This window comes from Carassius auratus, unplaced genomic scaffold, assembly GCF_003368295.1.
Source record: "Carassius auratus strain Wakin unplaced genomic scaffold, ASM336829v1 scaf_tig00018439, whole genome shotgun sequence".
In the NCBI taxonomy this organism is placed as follows: Eukaryota; Metazoa; Chordata; class Actinopteri; order Cypriniformes; family Cyprinidae; genus Carassius; species Carassius auratus.
In genome coordinates, this window is record NW_020524889.1 from 1 (window position 1) to 18,177 (window position 18,177).

Here is an 18,177-nt window from a genome sequence, read left to right on the forward strand (position 1 = left end):
TGATCTGAGGTTGTCGAATGAGTAACATTTAGTTCTAAATAACTAAAATAATTAGCTTGTGAATGAAATACAGTCCCATACTTGAGATACTTACCCCTATTTGCTTTGGAAGTAATAAAGCATTGGGCCTGAGAGGCTGTGTGTTACAATAATTTTACCACAAAATTCCCTCAAACCTTCTTACACCTGCTAAAATCATTTGCACAGCTTTTTTCTTTCATAAAGTTCACAGCTACATTTATTGTCATTTTACAGTGACTTTAAGCATGTTTCGTTGTATACATTTTAAGTTAGCATATTTTTTTATTAGGCTACAAACCAAAACATATCATTATAGCTCTGCAAAAAGTGAGAGAAAACTTGTGAAACCTGTCTCTGTTTGAAGTATTTATTTAACTGTGTTTAATTTCACTTGAACACTGTCAAGTTGCTTTCGTTGCTAATGCTATTAGCGGTTGGTCCAGGATAACATGTCCAGACACATGAGCATTTTTTTTTTTATATCTTGGTCACAGCTGTAAGCAAATTAGGCCAAATTGGGACTTTTATATCCTATTATGTTAGATAGAGAACCATGGTTTGTTGTAAAACTTGGAAACCATTGCCTAAGCATTGTAGTCATTTAACTATTGGTTAACATTATGCTATTTCAGTATAGCAGTCTAAGTAATGTCAGTGGAAATGGTAAGTCATTTCATGGGAAGTGATTAAAGATTACAAAGACACATTTTTTAATATATAATAATATAATGCAAGTAATATGCGAAAGCAAATGGGTCAGTTTTGATTTTGTGTCAACTTTAACAACATTGGACAAGTTTCCATATTCAGCAGGTCAATGCTTCTGTGTTGATCAATCAATCTTTGCATGAATGAATTGAGAGGCAACACACGACATGCTCATTCGCATGGAGGAGGGTACAAGTATCTCTAACACACACACACACACACACACACACACACACACACACACACACACACACACACGGCTCATCCTCCCATTTGAGTCCAGTAGCAGGTCCCTGCTCTCATTCCACATTATTTCCCCTGTTCCGTCAACACACCTCGTATTAAAGAATGATTGTTTTTTAGCTCACCCTTGAAACCTTCCACTTACCATAATGTGCAGTTTGAGGCTGTCCGGCCCGTGATATTAATTTGAGGCTTAGTCTCAAATTCTTCTGTCTGAGTGACTCATCTCAGGGAGAGAGAGAGGCAGTCATTAGACGTGACAGAGGGTCCGGGTGGGCAAAAAACCCTGGCATTAATACTGCAATGTGAAAAGTGCCCCACAAGTAGGAGCAAAACTTGAAATTCCTTGCTGAATAGACCAAAGCTGTCAAATCTGGCAGACTTGTGTCAATTACTCAGATTTTTTCCCCCTTTCTGTTGTCTTGCTTTTTAGATTTTTATTTTTAGAGTTGAAAAAATTTATACATATTAATATATATTTTATTATTTTATTTGTATAATTTTTTTCTGAAATCAAGTGTCACAAAAAGTCTTGCAAAAATAATGATTGTTTTGCAACAGGTCTCCTTTCCCCTAGACTGCCATTGGGTTAGTTGACCAGTTAGCCCCGCCCCAAACTCATGCTATTGGTTGAGCTAATCAGGCAGGGTTGTAGTTTCAAAAAGTAACATTTTGATTCAGTTAAAAAAAGCGCAAGATTTCCGCTTTAAAGGTATGTGTTTTGTATTTAGTTTCAGTGGACTGAGAAGAGTATGTGGCACATTATTACCTTCAGATGCATGCACTCCCTCACTCTCTCTCTCTCTCTCTCTCTCTCTCTCTCGCTCTGTGGGTCTCACTTTAGCGACCTGAGCACACTGTGACTTACAGTGACTGACCAGTTTAACTTCCTCCGCTCCTCTCACTCAGCCTCGTACCATGGGAGATCTGCTTAAGTGGCCCATTTTCTTTTTTTTCCATCTCACTCTCCTGGGCCTGCTTTTCCACAGTGGCTGTGGGGAGCAGAGGGTGTTGAAGGACCCCTACTGGTAAAGTGGGTAAACATGCACAGCCCTGACATATGTGCTGCGAGAGAGAGCGATTGAGGAGGGAGAAAGAGAGGGAGAGGAGTAGGTAGAGTGAGAGAGGGCGAGTGCAGCCCAGCTGTAAAGGCGCACAGGGAGAGAAGAGAAAAATGCCTTGCTTTGTGGAGAGAATCCCTCCAAAGCAGCAGGGAGAGGTGAGACAGAGAGAGGAGGGCTGTCTCCTGCCAGGTAAGACCTGCGCCAGGCGCCCCCCACATTCACACACACACACACACACACACACACAGAGAGAGAGCGAGAGAGAGAGAGATGCTGGTGGCTTGAGCACACTGTGGACAGGGTGGGTGTGAGGGTGTAGAATGACAAAGGCATTCATTACTTTCACTGTGTGTTTTAGTAAAGAAATACCTCACTATGATGTGATGACTGCATGGAAATATAAAGTTGAGGAGTGACTTTTAGTTTTAGGTGCCATTGTATGTGCTTGTTTAATTTCACAAAAGTAAAACTTTTTTTTTTAATGAATTAATTTATCTACATGGTTTACTTAAATAATTACTTAATTTATTCATGAGTTTATTTAGATTTTATTAAAAACAAAAATCATGTCACTCTGTAGCTTCTTTTTTTTTTTTTTTTGCTTTTAGAACTTCACAAAGCATTTATGTATTTTTATTTTACACAATTTTATTAAAATAATATTTGTGCATTTTTCAGAGTTTTAGAATTTCAAAAAATATTTTGGGAGTTAATTGAATTTTAATTTGCGAGTTAATTTATGCAGAACTGAATCCTTAAGATCGATGTAATTTTATCCATATAATAATATAATAGATTATTTATAATAATGCTTTTTAGACTCACACATGCTCTCCACAGATATGAAATATCTCTCAAAAATCTTAAAATAGAAGAATGTAAAATGTTCTTAAATGAGTCAGACGTTTAGTCTCCTGTAATTTTGGTTCACATTGGATGTGGATTAGTCACTGTGTACTTTTTGTCTCAGATTGCTGTTCTTAATTACTAGCAAAGCCTCAGCTAGTGACTGCTCAGAATTTCTCAGTTAGATGACAAGTGGTATTATTTGCCCAGCTAAGCGAGTGACTGCCGGTATCAAGCGTGCTCTCACGTGCTTGTTTAGATACAGCTGTTCTGTCAACTGGGGGATTTTCCACAGGGCTTCTGTTTGGAAGACGTGCTCGGTTCCAGCGTTCAATTAGATCTTCCCATTTTTTGTTAAATAAATATAGTGTCTTTAAATCTAAACACACATTTGCATGGAGCTCAGTGTGCAGCCAAGGATGCAATGTGCTGTTTCAGGCCTAGTGGAGGCCTGAAAAGTGAGGCAGAGAAAGAGAGAGAGAGGAAGGAAGTTTGTCTCTTTTCCACCCTCTTGTTGATCTGTTTCTATTGCTGATGGAATTGAGCCTTCAGTGAAAGGTGAGGTCACAATTGAATTTGGCTTGCGTTTCCGTGGTGATCTGGCAGTGGTTTCCGATGTCCCATTGGATTGGTTTGTTTGTTTGTGCGATGGGAGTCTGTGTGTGTGTGGGTTTCCGTGCATAAACACGGGCACGGGAGTTTTTACAGAGCAGATATTTCCCCTCTGTTTTCACTCTGAGCTAGGGGAGATTGATGACTGAATTGTTGAGTACATGTTAACAGTAACTGCTGATTTATTGAGATACTTAGAGTAAGTGAGGGTGCACCAACTAAGAGGGGAGGAAAAAGATATAGGCCTTTTAAGTTAATGCAGAAATAGAGCCTTTTTAAGTAATAATTGTGATTACTGTGCAGGGGGCAGGGAGGGATGTGCAGGCGTCCAGCCAGAGGAAAGGTGTATTTGAGCACGCTGTGAAGGAAAGGAATAACGTGGAATTGTTTATTGAATTTATAAGGACTTTAATTGGAAGTTCTTGGTTCTTTTTGAAGGCTTGGCATGGTACAATTCTTAAGTGTTATCATTTTGCTTAAACAAGTGTACAGTACCTTAATGCAGGTATCCCAATGAGTTTACTACTAAAACAGCATTTTAATTATAAAATTCATTTATAAGTCTGTCTCTTGGGAAGGCTTCATGCTTCCTTCAGTGTGATATTCTTCCATCCGTCCATCTCAGCACATAGCTCAAATTTAGCTTTGAGGAAAAATGGTGTCTTGTGTGTTTTTTTTATTTTTTTTATCTACCCTCTAGGCTGAGTGAAATGTTTCCCAAGTTTGCACAGGGATGACTTTATTTCTTAGCAGGGATTTAAACCTACTCAGTCCCCCCATAAATACAACCTTTCCCAGCAGCATGCCGGCCGTAACTCATTCTCTAACTCTTTCACTAACTTAACTCTTATTGCAGAGAGAGCCTTGTTTTTTCTTAGTTTCAGCTCGATCAGATCAGTCACGCCGAGAGCTGCCTCTTTCAGATCTCTTGCTTGCCCTCATCAGAGCCATTTTTTCCAGCCATAGAGTTCTGACGATGGGAATATAAATGGAATTGTGATATCCTGCTTTGCTGATGGCACTTGTTGATGTTTTAAGAGCACTATAAAGCTGCTTATGTTGCAGGACTATTGTCAGTTTGGACAACCAAGAACATTGTACTGGGACATAATAAATTGGAGCTTTGACCAATTTGGAACCAGTTTCATACATATATATTATATGTATTCTATTATATGTGTATATGTAAATCATTTTTTTTTTCTTCAGATAAATGTATTTATTTATTTGTTTATTTATAATTTATAATTTTTTGGAGTATATGGTATAGTCTGTTCTAGTGACTTTCAATCAGGGTCGAGTCATACTTGGGGGCCTCAGAAAACTCTTAAAATGGTTTATATTTAGTTAGATTGACATTTTAATTTAAATGCTTAAAATACCAGTACTGAGTAATCATAACAGCTGAGACAGAAGGCAAAGGGGGGCTTTGGAGTACAAAAGTTACTCATTGGGCCAGTGGAAGATTGCACCCATATTTTAACATTTTGTCCTAGAAATCACTTTTTGTGATAACCCTACTTTTTGTTAAGATCTGTTATCAGAAACTTTCTAGCCACAGCAAAGCTTCATTAATCTATGATATTAAATAGTGTCTGAAGGATCAAACATTACAGTGACTTTAGAGTAGCATCATGCAAAACATCTGAAAGCTTGTGGAATTAGTGGGAATTGTATTGGAGAGAGTGTTGTGTAAAGTCGGGCGGGATAAATATGTGACTGCGGAGAGCGACTCGAGCTCAGTTCTGCTGTGGAGGAGACAGAATCTCTCTCATCGGCTGTGATCCGCCTGCTGCTACCTTCTGTTCTCCGCTGTTAGTCCCAGCGGCTGCTCTGAACTGACACACACAACTCCTCGATGGGCTTGAAGCCCTCTGATGTCCCACCCTCCCCTCCGTTCCACCTTCTTCTGGCGCTTTGCATTTTCTTATATTTGTGTAAAAGCCCAACACCGAGCGAGATTACAGTCGTGCGGCGGTAGTTCCCTCTCTCTCCTTCTCTGTTCTTACCGTCCTTCCAGTCCTCCGTTTGATCTCGCTATCATCTCCTCTCTCATCTCCTGTCTGTTCGACACCTGAGAGCCGATGCTTTAAGAGGACGACGTCTGGAAAAATGTACAGCGGCAGGCCATCGACTCTGATAAAGGCAGTAAACAAGATGAAAAACAAAAGCCCACAGCAACGGTTTGAATAAAAGAGCTACCTGTTACAGTGTCCATTAAGCATCATTCCTCGCAGTGGTAAGACAGCTGAAGTGCTCCACATGCCCAGTGTTAATATTACTTTGGTTGAAGAGAGTCCATAAGCTGATCAGTGGGGAGAGGCGCTCTGTACGCCTCAGGCAGTGCCAGGCCTTGTGTTTGGCTCCCGTTCAGAGGATTGATGTCTGGGAGTCAGTGGGGACTCCACTGCACCTTTATTACTCATCAGCTGGGTACCAAACTAATTTGATAAAGCGCCACTTAATACACCAAACACACACACAAACACATACTATAACCGTGCCTGGCACGCCATCAACTGTGTCAGGCCGCCCAGCAAAAGGCTGGGACATCATTCAAACATGGCATATTTTTTATTTTTATTATTATTATTTTTAATTGAGAAATTATATGAACTAAACTCGGACATCCAGTATCTTCCACAAGTTCTCCACAACTCAATATGTCAGAGCATGCACTAACCACTAGACTACTTACTTTATAAATACAAATATATATATATATACACACACACACACACACACACACACACACACACACACACACATACATTTGGTTCTTTACTGTACTTTACTAGAGAGAGAGAGATTTTACATAAATGCGTGTAGTTTAACTGTAAAATATTGTAAAATTGATAAATAATTACTATGAAATATTATTGAGTAAATGTAATATTTTTTGTAATTAAACATTATATTATAATTCCTTTACCTTATGTTTTAATAAAAATCTATTTTATATTGAATAGTTATTTATGTATAAATATACTGTTGTTTTATTATTAGTTTTATTAGTTTTTTTAAGCCAATTAAAAAAAAGTCACCTTATAATAAACAATGAAAAGTGTAAAGTGACATTTCCTGTTATACACTTCCTGTTATCGAACTTATAGAACTTCCTTTTATACATCACATTTAATGATCTTTTATATTTTTCTGTGTTTTATAATTTGTCATATTATAATGATATTATTATAATAATATAAATACATTTTAGAAGTCCTTTGTTATGCATCAAATTTAATTCTCTTGTATATTTATTTAATATTTTGCCATCTAATAATATCAATAGAATAACACAATTATATAAATTATATTATAAGAATAATATAATATTTTATTGTATTCCATTTAGATTGTCTTCATTCCATAAAGTCTGAAACCATATTTTTTTGTATGAATTTCTGGCAAACACATGCCATAAAATTAATTAAGGATTTTATATATTTAGCTCCAACAAAGAAAATGTGTATTTCTGTTACAAAATGATTGATTTACATAGATGGAAGAAAGATAAGCATGGTAGATACTGTAGCAGAATGAGGCAGAGAAAGAGAAAAGGAGAGAGAGGAAGAGGTGGGTTTGGTAATTACTAACTCTGTGCCCAGGCAGCGGAGGACAGTGTGTGAGTGTGTGTAGGCCCTGGTGCTCCGATAATGAAGGGTTACTGTTGCAGATCTGACAGCGTTAATCTCCGCATCATCCTCGCCTGGTATTTACCCTGCTGGGGAAAGAGCGGCAAGCCCACCTGACAACACAGTTTACCCACAGCCAGACACCTCAGTTCACACACACCCCACACACACACACCAGGATCAGTTTCAGAGTCCTTATCGCAAAGACAAACCACAGCAGAAACCAAAAAGAAAAAACCAGAAGACATGGAGGGGGAAAACTTTTTCTTCACCTTTTTGTCAATCTTTCCCTTTCATCTTCTCTTCCTCCCATTTGAAGTTTATGAAGTACTGTTTAAGCATTACAGAGGTGCAGACAGAGGAATATGAATATGCATCGCACCATATGGTTGCTCTGGGACTAGGTGTGTCCAGAAGGTAGAACCACATTAATGCATTATTCTCCCCTCGAATTATCAGGCTCCTATGCTGTAGCACATCATGGCCATGTGTGCATGGGCCTTACTGGCTTTCAATAATGTGGTCATGCAACTCACCATCCTGGATGAGCGAAAGAGGAGAAAGACAGCTAGAGAGGGAGCCGTGCTGTTTTTTATTTTATTTTTTTTTATTCAAAAACCCTGACAGAGCCATGATTAAAAGTGATATTTCTGACACGTTAGGATGCGCACAGGAAGTAACCTTCTCCAAAGCCTTCATTATTAGATGCATGACAGACCTGAATATTTATAAAATATGCTTTAATAATTGATAACAGCAATCTGCTACGGTAACTCATCAGATTTGCACTTCAACAGAGTATCCGTTTTCATTTTAAAATAATAATAGGTCGAATGCTAATGCAGGTGAAATACAAAATTGCCACCCGTGTGTGGCTGAAGCTCTAAATGCATTTGTGCCATTTTAGTGCACTGGAAAAACAATGGCGTGTTAATGATATTGCCCTCGCTGTTATCAATGTCTGTAATCATTTGTGCACCGCTCGTTTTGTTGTGCACTGAGCTGTTGTGCTGTTTACTTGTGCAGCTTCCGTTTGAGGGCACATCACAGCTCAAAAATCAGGAAACCAGCCTGTTTTAGTGTAGAATATACAAGCTGATGTGGTTTTATCAAAAGCATATTCTTTGTTTGAGTCAGTATGCAATACTTCCTCTTGTGTTCTTTGACCAAAATAGCGCACACGCACACACACACACACACACACTCACCTTTTGTAAAGCTTCTTTCCACTCTTGATGATTTCAAAAAGAGCAGCCACAGCTTTTTTTTTTTTTTTTTTCAAAAGTGAATCTTTTTTTTCTCACAGGTATGAAATGTTTTCACTTTCAAACTTGAATTTGTGTGTTCTTGGAAAAAAAAAAGCAAAATGCATTTGCCATCTTTGAGAATGACTCCTGTATTTATAGCTGTGTAAAATCATGCACAGCCTTGAAATAACCAGTGACACTAACAGTCAGAAGTTTGCATGTTAAATATTTAAAGTATACAAAGTCCAGTACAAATGGAATAGCCATAAATTATTTTGGCAGTGTAATGTTTCAAATAAATATAAATAAGTGAAATATTAACTAAAAGTACCGTTTTGCAAAGGATTTTATAAGTAGTGACAATTTGTTTTTGTCTACTGGTTTTTCTATTATTTTTATAGTGTGAAACATTTTACAGGTAATGAACATATATTACGCTGTGCATATTCATTGCATGTTGTAGATCTGAGTGTCTTATTACAGTTACAGTAAGTGCTTTGTTCATATTGTTTGTGTTTTTAACCGACACATATAGCGCGTCATGACACTCAGATGATTCAAATGCTTCAGTCTTGTCAACTGACCGCATTTGACTGTAACAAAGCCTAGATTAAAAGAGTTCAGGTTTGTTTTAAAGAGGTATTGTTGCAGAAGGGAACTTGGAGAACTAAAAGAGTCTAAACCTGAGAAGTCCAGGGGACAACTGCAAAATGTTCCTCTGTGCATAAAATGTAAAAAAAAAAAAAGTCAAGAGTCTATGAAGCAGAGCAAATGTTTTAATGGTGGCCATGGATCGAAGCTGTCAGCAAGGCTTCCTGTCTGGAAATGTCGTTTTTTTTTTTTTTTTCTTAACGTCACCTCCTTTTCTCGTTTCTGAAGGAGATGTGTAACATGAACTATAGTGTGTGATAAAATGCAAGCAAGATTTGAGAAAATCACACAAAAATATTCAGTGAGTTACAGTATCTGAAAAACTAATGTAAAAGTGTAAAATAGAAATCAGTTAACCTACAAGCAGAAATGTGTGTGTATATATATATATATATAGATAGATAGATAGATATGAACATAAACATTATTTTTATATTTTTTAACAGCAAGAGTCTTAAAGCCTGTCAAAGTTAAAGAAGTGTTAAAAATCATATCCCTTTAATGAAATTCATATGCTGGTGAGACGGGGCATTTCCAAACATCTAAACAGGTTGCTTTTTAGGTTTCACACTGAGGTTATCTGAAAGTTCCCTCCTTGATTGACGTTATCTGGCTTGACAGCGTTTCCTATCAAGGTTAAACTGGCGTTCGTAGGCCCGAGAGGGAAAGAAGCAGAGGAAAGCAGAAGAAAAAGTCAGACGTTGTCCGGGTCCTGCTCCTCTCTGCCACTCTTTCTCTCTCTCTCTCTCTCTCACACGGCAGGTGGAGGTTTCTGCACTCTTAATTGATAACTAATCGAGCGGCGTGTGCTGTGTTTCCCCCAGAGGACGGCTCTAATGGTGGCTTGGCTTACTCAGCAGCACAGCTCCGGAACCACTAAATTAAATATATCCCCACAGATAATGACTCTGAGTGACAGACTCCGGTCTGGGTGGCTCCAGCGGCCACCAACCTCTCGTTGTGCCCCTGCACTGGAGGAACTAAAGTAGCCCACCCTCTTCTGTGTCCGCTCGCCTAACCAATGCCTCACGCTAACCACAGCTCCTCGTGACAAAAATACATCTCAAGCAGTTAATCTGAGCAGATATCAGCTCAAGTGCCCTTCAGTGGCACAGCGAGCCTCTCCTCAGAACCATGATTCCTGTCCAATTCTTGCCTGGGCTTACTTCTATCAAACTTCCTCCCCATGGGTGATGAGACCATCATGTATTATTTTTGTATTATTATGTTACAATAGGCCTTCTAGAGCCATTTTAAAGAGTTAAAATCTTACTGACCACAAACTTTTGTAGGGTGTATTTTGTAGTTTTTTTTTTTTTTTTTTGTTTTTGTCCGCTGTACAATATGGGTCCAGTGACTTTTAAATTAAAGAAAGAAAAAAGTCAGCCTTACATGTTTGAAACACTGTGCTGAGTAAATTATGACAGGATTTTCATTTGTGAATGAATCAGGGCCATTCTTCAGAAAACACTGTGCCAGCTGTGAGACAGACTTCCTTTGCAAGTGCAATCAGGGCACGTGCAGAGCCGTTCGGATCACCTCAGACTTAACTTTTCCCTATCCCAGCCCTTCTAACCTCAGGGGACGTCTAACATGCTTTGTCTTATAATTAGTCTTCAGGGATGTATTTGTTCTCAGAATTGAAGGGTAACTGTGCTGCTTAAACAAAAAATTTCCTTTTCCGTCTTTGTCAAAATATGCATCTGCCATTTTCTGTCCATTGTCCTCAGCTGCAAGTGTGTGCGTGCCTTTTTTTCTCCATGGCTTGTTTGTTTTTGTTACCTGCAACGGGATGTAACTGAATTATTGTATGTGGCAGAAGGTTCCAGTCTGGCAGAGAGAGAAAAATGAGAGGGAGAAGTCAAATTAGGTCCTTCAAGGTCAGTTCAAAGACAGCGTGCAACATGCTAGGTCACATTCCAGACTAAAAGCAATAAGTGCTTTATTGATGAAAAAATAAAAATAAATTCATCGCAAGCGAGCAGATGTGCAACAGACTGATTAATATTACAACAGATTTGAGTGAGTGTGTGTGTACTTCTGCATTCATATTTTGCTTCTCCAACAAACAAAAAAACAAACAAACAAAAAATTCAAGAGCATAATTGTTTTGTCCGGATGTGTATCTCCCACTAAAAATTGATCCCTGCATGGGAATCTGAAAAATCCATTAGAGTCCATCAGAAAAAAAAAAAGAAGGACAGAATGATAGAGTGTGTATGAGCAGTTTATAAAACCCATCATAGTTTTGCCATTAATGCACACGGCAGCTGACTTTTTTTTGGCACAACTTCTTAGTGCAACAACTTGTTTTTAAACATCAGAAAATCCTGAAGTGTCATATTACAAGACTAAGACCAAAAGCAAAACTATTAAAATAAGTATCATAGAGATACTTACTACACACCTAGTCCCAGGAATTCTTTTAACCTTGTGCATTTTTTATTTGTTTTTTCATATTTGCCCTCATTTACAGTACATTGGAAACCAGGTAAACCTGCCCTGTGAGCACTGATCCTCCCCTCTCATACTATGATACCAAACAAACCTGTTTCAAAGCTCAAATAACCATCTTTTACCTTCTAATTCTCTTTCTTTCACCTCCTTTTTCTTTATGCTTCACCTCAGCCTCTAATTCCATTTTTTTCCACTTTAAGCGGCGGTTGGGAATGGCATTGTTTTTAATCATCAGAACCCAGAAATTATTATTATCGCCTCTGACGTCGCAATTAAAACTTCAGGTCAGAGGCACAACGAGCGGTGATCAGCAGCGAAGCTGAGAAGTTTTAATTAGACGATCAGAACCATTAATGCACAAAAAAAAGGTGTGCGCTGGGAAATTAACGTGAACGTCTTAATCAGGGTTACCGACTCCGAAGAGGAGTCAAGTGAATAGAGAGCAAAAAACAAATCATTTCCGCACCACTGGGACAAAACTCAATTAAATATGCATGCAGAAAATGGAAATTCAGAGCATCAGCACAGACCGGTGGAAAAAATACGGCAAAATCTGTAGAAGGGGTCGCAAACCTGCTTATTGTTATCCTTGTGAAATAAAATCAAAAGAGAGGCCAGATGCTGTGGAAAGAGGGTGTGTGGAGAACCGGTCCGATACTGACTTTTCTGCTCCCCTTCCCCCGGAGCCATGGGAGAAACAAACTACTTCCTGCAAGCTGTAAATTAGCAAAATAGAGGGGATTATTTCAGCATGTGTGTGTGTGTGTGTGTGTGTGTGTGTGTCCGAGTTTTTGTAGATATATGGAAATACCTAGGAATCTGCCTCTCCGAGGGCCACATCTTGTTACAGTTGCTGCAAATAATGAGAAAATGCATTGTAAATATGCAAAATAAAGCACTAAGGAAAGGGCAGGAACAGGTAACTGTTCTCATTTCTTGGTTTATTTGACATTTACTTTATTAAGTTTGCATTTGCAGAAGCCCCTGACAGTCAGCTGTCTTAGATCCTCCACCTGGGAAAAAAAACAAAAAAAGACAAGTTAATTTATACACGTTCCAGGTCAGTTCATCTGTCAAAAGGATTATAATATCAGAATAAAGCTTTTAAAAGTCAGGACAGAAAGAAACTGCTCTGACAGGAGGATATTTCAATAATGAGGAATGATCCAACGCTGTCCAGGCCTGTTGCATTAATGAATGCTCGGTATTATTAGGGTTTTGTCCTTGCATTAGTCGACGTATTTTGAAAGTCTGCATGAAATCAGACAGGGCAGATCCGAGTGTTAGATCACCGCTAAGTCTAGGGATTCAGGTTTAGCAAAGTAAACAGAATTTGTTTCTAGAACAATCGCAGCAGTGGATGCCAGGTGAGAAGGAGAAAGTCACATCCCAGCTTTAGCGTGCATACTCTTCCTGTCAGAATGAGAGAGAGAGAGAGAGAGAGAGAGAGAGAGAGAGACGAAGAGGGAAGAACAGGACACGCCAATCTAAGCAGTCATTAACCGCTACTTCCTCACTCTGGTGGGCTGATTGCAGTCAGCACACGTTTGTACAAATAGTGCACTTCCAACAGCATTATTAGGATTTGAAACACCACTTGATTGGGCATGATATCATTCCGGTGCATAAACAGAAGCTGCGCATTAAACGAGACACGCAGGGCCCAGAGAGCCACGTTGAAGGCAGCGTCTCTGTCATCCCCGGCGTCCTCCGCCTCACGGTTCTGAAAAGAAACAGGGCTTGCGGGGCCTTTGATGTGCAAGTAGATAAAAAGAAGATACTCTCTCACTCTTATTGTCAAATGTGTTTAGAATAGTTTCTTGACTTTTTTTTCGCAAAGGTTTTCTCCTTATACAGTAAAAGCATTGCGGCAAATCCAGCTCTGCACTATTTCCAGTAAAAAATATTGTCAGCATTAGAATAAACAGGACCTCTTAAAGAAAACAAGCTTTTGCTGTGATCATCACCACCGTTTGTTTATTATTCAGCGCTGACAGGTGTCTTCAAGGGCCTGAAATAATAGTGTTTCGCTGAAACGCGTTTGGACGAATCAAATCATTGAGGTTTGCTGTTTGTTGCACCTATTTTTCTTAACATGAGTGCCTGTCTCTAGAGTGGCGGGAGGGATCCCAGAGGAGAGGCTGTTCTTTTATCTGCATCCCTACTGATTTTATCACACTGCATGCTATCATGAACACAAACGACTTGAAGTAAACAGCGGTGTTACCATAGCAATCTCCATTGTTGGTCAGAACCGAGGCATATCTATTGCCGGCCATGTATTTAATGTAACAGCTACTAACTGGTTTTACCATGATCTTTTTTGAGCTCCAGAGCGTCTCATTAGTGCCCTGATCCTCTCTCATTTAAAACCTCAGACAAAGTTGTCTTTCAAGTGCACAGCCTTATTTTTTGTAAAATTGCTAAATTAGTTTTTTTTTCCACAACATTTATTATAATAGTTATGTTTTATTAAATATTATATACATTAATATTTAATATACGTACATGAATATGATTCAGTTTATAAATAATCATTTTCTTATAGAATTTTTCCTGTTAGAGTTTTCTTTTGATTACTTTTATTTTACTATATATACATATATATATATATATATATATATATATATATATATATATATATATATATATATATATATATATATATATATATATATATATATATATATATAATTGAACTGAATTGTTTGCATTATTTACAGTTCATTATAAAATTACCGGCCACTGACAAGCATTTACTCAAGAAAGCTATTTGCCACTTGGCGAGTGCTAATTTAAGACAATGTGGGTGTTGACCATGGGTGTTTTGATTGTTTAAAAAAAAAGGCCCATAAATTGTGGGTAATGGAACGAGATCGCTTCTCAGGGGTCATTTCCTACAAGGAAAAGCGAGATTGCAATGCAAAGGAAATCAGTAGTTAAAGAGTGAAATACTGAGCAGGGTAAACAGTAAATGACCTTTACTGTTACGCCCAAGTGACCTCAATCTTCCTTTGGAGGTATTCTGAAAAAGTACTTCAGGATTTATGTTTCCACTTCCTAATAGTTTTTGCAGCTGATATTTTTTTCTTCCTTTTTGGGGTTCAAAATTGCTGTCCTCAACTGGATGACCTCTTCAACACAGGCCTTGCAATTGTCTAAGGTAAAAATGAGCACATCTGAGGCATTTAGATGCATGTGGTGCAGTGTGGAGCGTGCATAATTCCTCAGCTCATTGTTTCAGAGAGGAAGTGTTAAGTGTAAATACAGTAACTGAGAAAGCATGTGCCGGGGGCCACAGGGTGCACGGCACATCTAGTAAGTAACAGGCTAACCTTGAGTCCCTTCAGTGTGCAAAATAAATAAATTAATTAAATACATAGATTTCAATTTTACACACACACCTCAAAAAAATTATATATTGTCTTGTTAAAGCATCCATTTGAAAAAAAAAAACAGCTTTTGTATTGACAACTTCATGAGACGGTTAGAAATAGCTCATTTCAACACAGCGTCTAACTACCAGCGAAAGCGTTCCACAGACCGTTATACGTCCCGCAGGTTTCTCATTCTTTATTTACTGCATGATAAACAATTAACGTTACGAGCGGGCTCGATTTTAAGCCTGGAAAACCTATTAAAAGTGAACTTTGCTAAATCTTTGCATCAGATTCATGGCAATAGGGTGACTTAGCAGTGAGAGAATTCTGCCCTTAAAAAGGCATCTCTGGATATGGACGGTCTCAGAACAGCTGCGGGGGGGTGAGGGGTGTGGGGGGTTGACACAGGGATAGATATTATAGATAGCACATTGGGGTGAAATAGCAAATGACCAGGCCCATGCGGAATATTAGCATGCAGATTTCTGTAGTATTACTGGAATGTTGAACCGTGGAAATCCATGCTGCTCTAAACTGGAAATGCATTCGGTGTAATATGGAGCGAGTCTATTGCGAAACCCATGTGTCAATGCTCTAGTACACTCTCACCTTTCTATTCAAGGGGGATGCACAGGAAGTGTGTATGTCTGACTGGTGTTTGACTCTCAAACCACTGTTTTGATCTCTAAAATGTCTATTGAAATGAGAATAGCTGTTAATGTGGTAAGAAACCTGTCAGTTTGGGGTCTTCTGCACTGTATGAGCAGGTTTAGGGGGCTGATGATGAATTTGCGTGACAATTAGAGACATGAGCAGGCTGAGTAGAGAGAGGTGATGTGAGGTCATGGGATGGCAGCTACTTTTTCTCTGTGTTTGTCTCTTTTATGCGTTCTGTCTCTTTCTTTCGTCTTCCAGATTTTTCTTATACAGTAGTCTTCAGCGCTCTCGTCCCTGCGCTGTCAGTGTTAAGGCTGATATTGGCAGGACGCTAGGCCTCTTTAGTCATGTTCAGAATTAAATCACACTGTAATGGTGACTTGACACACTGTTTGGGGTCTGATTGCGATCTAGTTTTTCTTCTCGGTGTGTAGAAAGAGATATTTCTCTCGTTCCCTATCTCACCTTCTCTCATAAAGTAGGTGTGAATTACATCTGCAATTTACAGAAATGCATGTGACTTTTTCTTTATAATTATCTATTGTTGTGAAAAAGGAGTGTCAGTGTGTATCTAGGAGTAACAGCAAACACAAACTTAGTTAAAATGCACTTAGTTAAACAGGTTTGTGGTTTTTAGAGAGCTGCATTGTGGTAAGCTTGAAGCATGGAAGGGTGGTGCAACCATTATCAAGTCTTTAACTGTTAACATCTTTCATAAATCTTGTTTTCAACCGCTAAAATGTTCTTTCTTCTTCTTTTTTTTTCTGTCAACAGCTGAGAGGAGTTTATGCACTGAAAAGACCTCAGGAAAATCCACAATGGCCGCCAAAAGGAAAGGTGGCCTAAAACTGAATGCGATCTGTGCCAAGCTTAGCAAGCAGGTGGTGTACGACGGCAGTTCCCAGAATGCCGAGGGAGACTCAGATCTAGTGGACAACAGTGAGCGGGGCAGCTTGCAAAACGATGAGGGTGACAGACCTGAAAGTGTCTTCTCAGAGGTCCTGACCCTGGGCACGAGCCTTGAAGAGGACCAGAAACGGCGCGAAGCCATTGAGAAATGGGTGAATGGCGAGTACGCTGATGATCCGCAGTCCTTAGGAGGGGGCGAGCACAGGGGACTCAAACCTAACAATGGAGAAGATGGTCCCCCTGAAGGGGTGTACATGGTTCAGCCTAAAGGCTGCAGCGATGACGAAGACAACACAGAAGAAGTCGAGACCATGCCCAGCTCCCACGAGGGCAGTTATCATGAGGACAGAGACTCAGAGGACAGCCCGCACAAGGACGACAGCTACCAGCCCACCACTGAAACCCCCCCTCGCCAAGCCCCTTCACCTCAACAGGTATCACCTCTTTCTTTTAGTATGATGTCATGAGTATTCATAGGTATTTATAAGTTACATTTGCACTCACAGTTTTGTTTGTGTACAATATCAGCATTTTGACAGCATCTCAATTAGATAGATACACAAATACACAATAAAACCATGAGTTTATTATTCTATGAATCTTGTTGATATGAAAAAAAGCATTTACATTTTCGATGCTGTCAGTATGTTGATTTTGTGCATTTCAGAGTCTAAAAGACATGCAGATCTACACTTGACATACAGTGCAAGTGCCTGCGAATACTATTAAGATGACAGTATTTTTCTCTGTTCTCTGTCTCAAAACAGAGTGTGCATGAGCAAGATAAAATCTCTCTTCAAAGACTTCCCAGCTCAGTTTTCACAGGTCTTATTTTACCTGTGTGCTTTGCAAGCAGAATTACAGTGACACTTCGACAGGGTCACAGCGACACAAGTGCAGTTCCTGGAAAGAGAAATCTATAGTTATACCATGAAAGAGTAACTGTTGCCATCCGGAAACACATAGAAACAATCTGCATTGGGAAAAACTGAAAGTAATAGAAGAAATTAATTGCAGAAGAGGCTTATAAAGACTGGAGCGTATGTGTGTAGCAGCCGAGGGGCCAAGAGTGTTGGCAGGCCGGCTAAGCTTCATATTACACCCAGGATTACACTCTGACTCTTTGATTTTCTATAAGCTCACAAAACGTAGCTACCACAGACCCAATTACATAGTAGACCCACTCTGCCAAGACTCCAGGTCTCTATCAGTTCAGGAGATGAAATCCTGGAGATTCAGAAAAAGTCTTGAGTAAAGCAAAAGCCTTACAAGTGGCCCTTTAATCAGTATGGAAAGAAACAAAGACAGCATTTACTTCTGTATTTGTAATACAAACATCTAGACAACATGAGACAGGCATTGCCATACTTCAAAAAATGAGAACAAGCTAGAAAAATCTGCAGAAACTGACATAATCTCTCAACAAAGGTCCAGCAAGACAGAAACTATGCTAGATAACATCAGGAGATGAGAGATATCACTTAGTTTAAATGACGTTTCTTTTCAAAGATAGCTACCGAAATCAGGTGAAGCTGGTGCTTTTTTGTTAAATGCTTTCTTCTTTCAGTTTTTCTTCTGCTTTAAGTTTTTTTTTTTTTTCACATTCTTACAGTTGAAACACCTATATGTTTGTGGCCTCTATCACAGAAGCGGGGCCAAGAGCTTCTCAGAAAATCAAGCATTTTCCGGCAAACACGAGTGCTTTGTGGTTTTAATCAGTCATTTTGTGTTTATTTCATGGTCATAA

General features: G+C 39.0%; 1 protein-coding gene across 1 annotated transcript in view; it reads left to right on the forward strand.

The window, feature by feature from the left end:
- The first annotated feature begins 2,096 nt into the window (after positions 1-2,096).
- Positions 2,097-18,177, forward strand: part of LOC113076044 (zinc finger protein castor homolog 1-like) — a 46,463-nt gene continuing 30,382 nt past the window's right edge. Inside the window, exons 1-2 of the mRNA XM_026248692.1 lie at positions 2,097-2,225; positions 16,296-16,864. Of these exons, the coding sequence (XP_026104477.1) occupies positions 2,147-2,225; positions 16,296-16,864 (648 nt within the window). The 5' untranslated portion in view covers positions 2,097-2,146. The remainder of the gene's footprint in view (positions 2,226-16,295; positions 16,865-18,177) is intronic.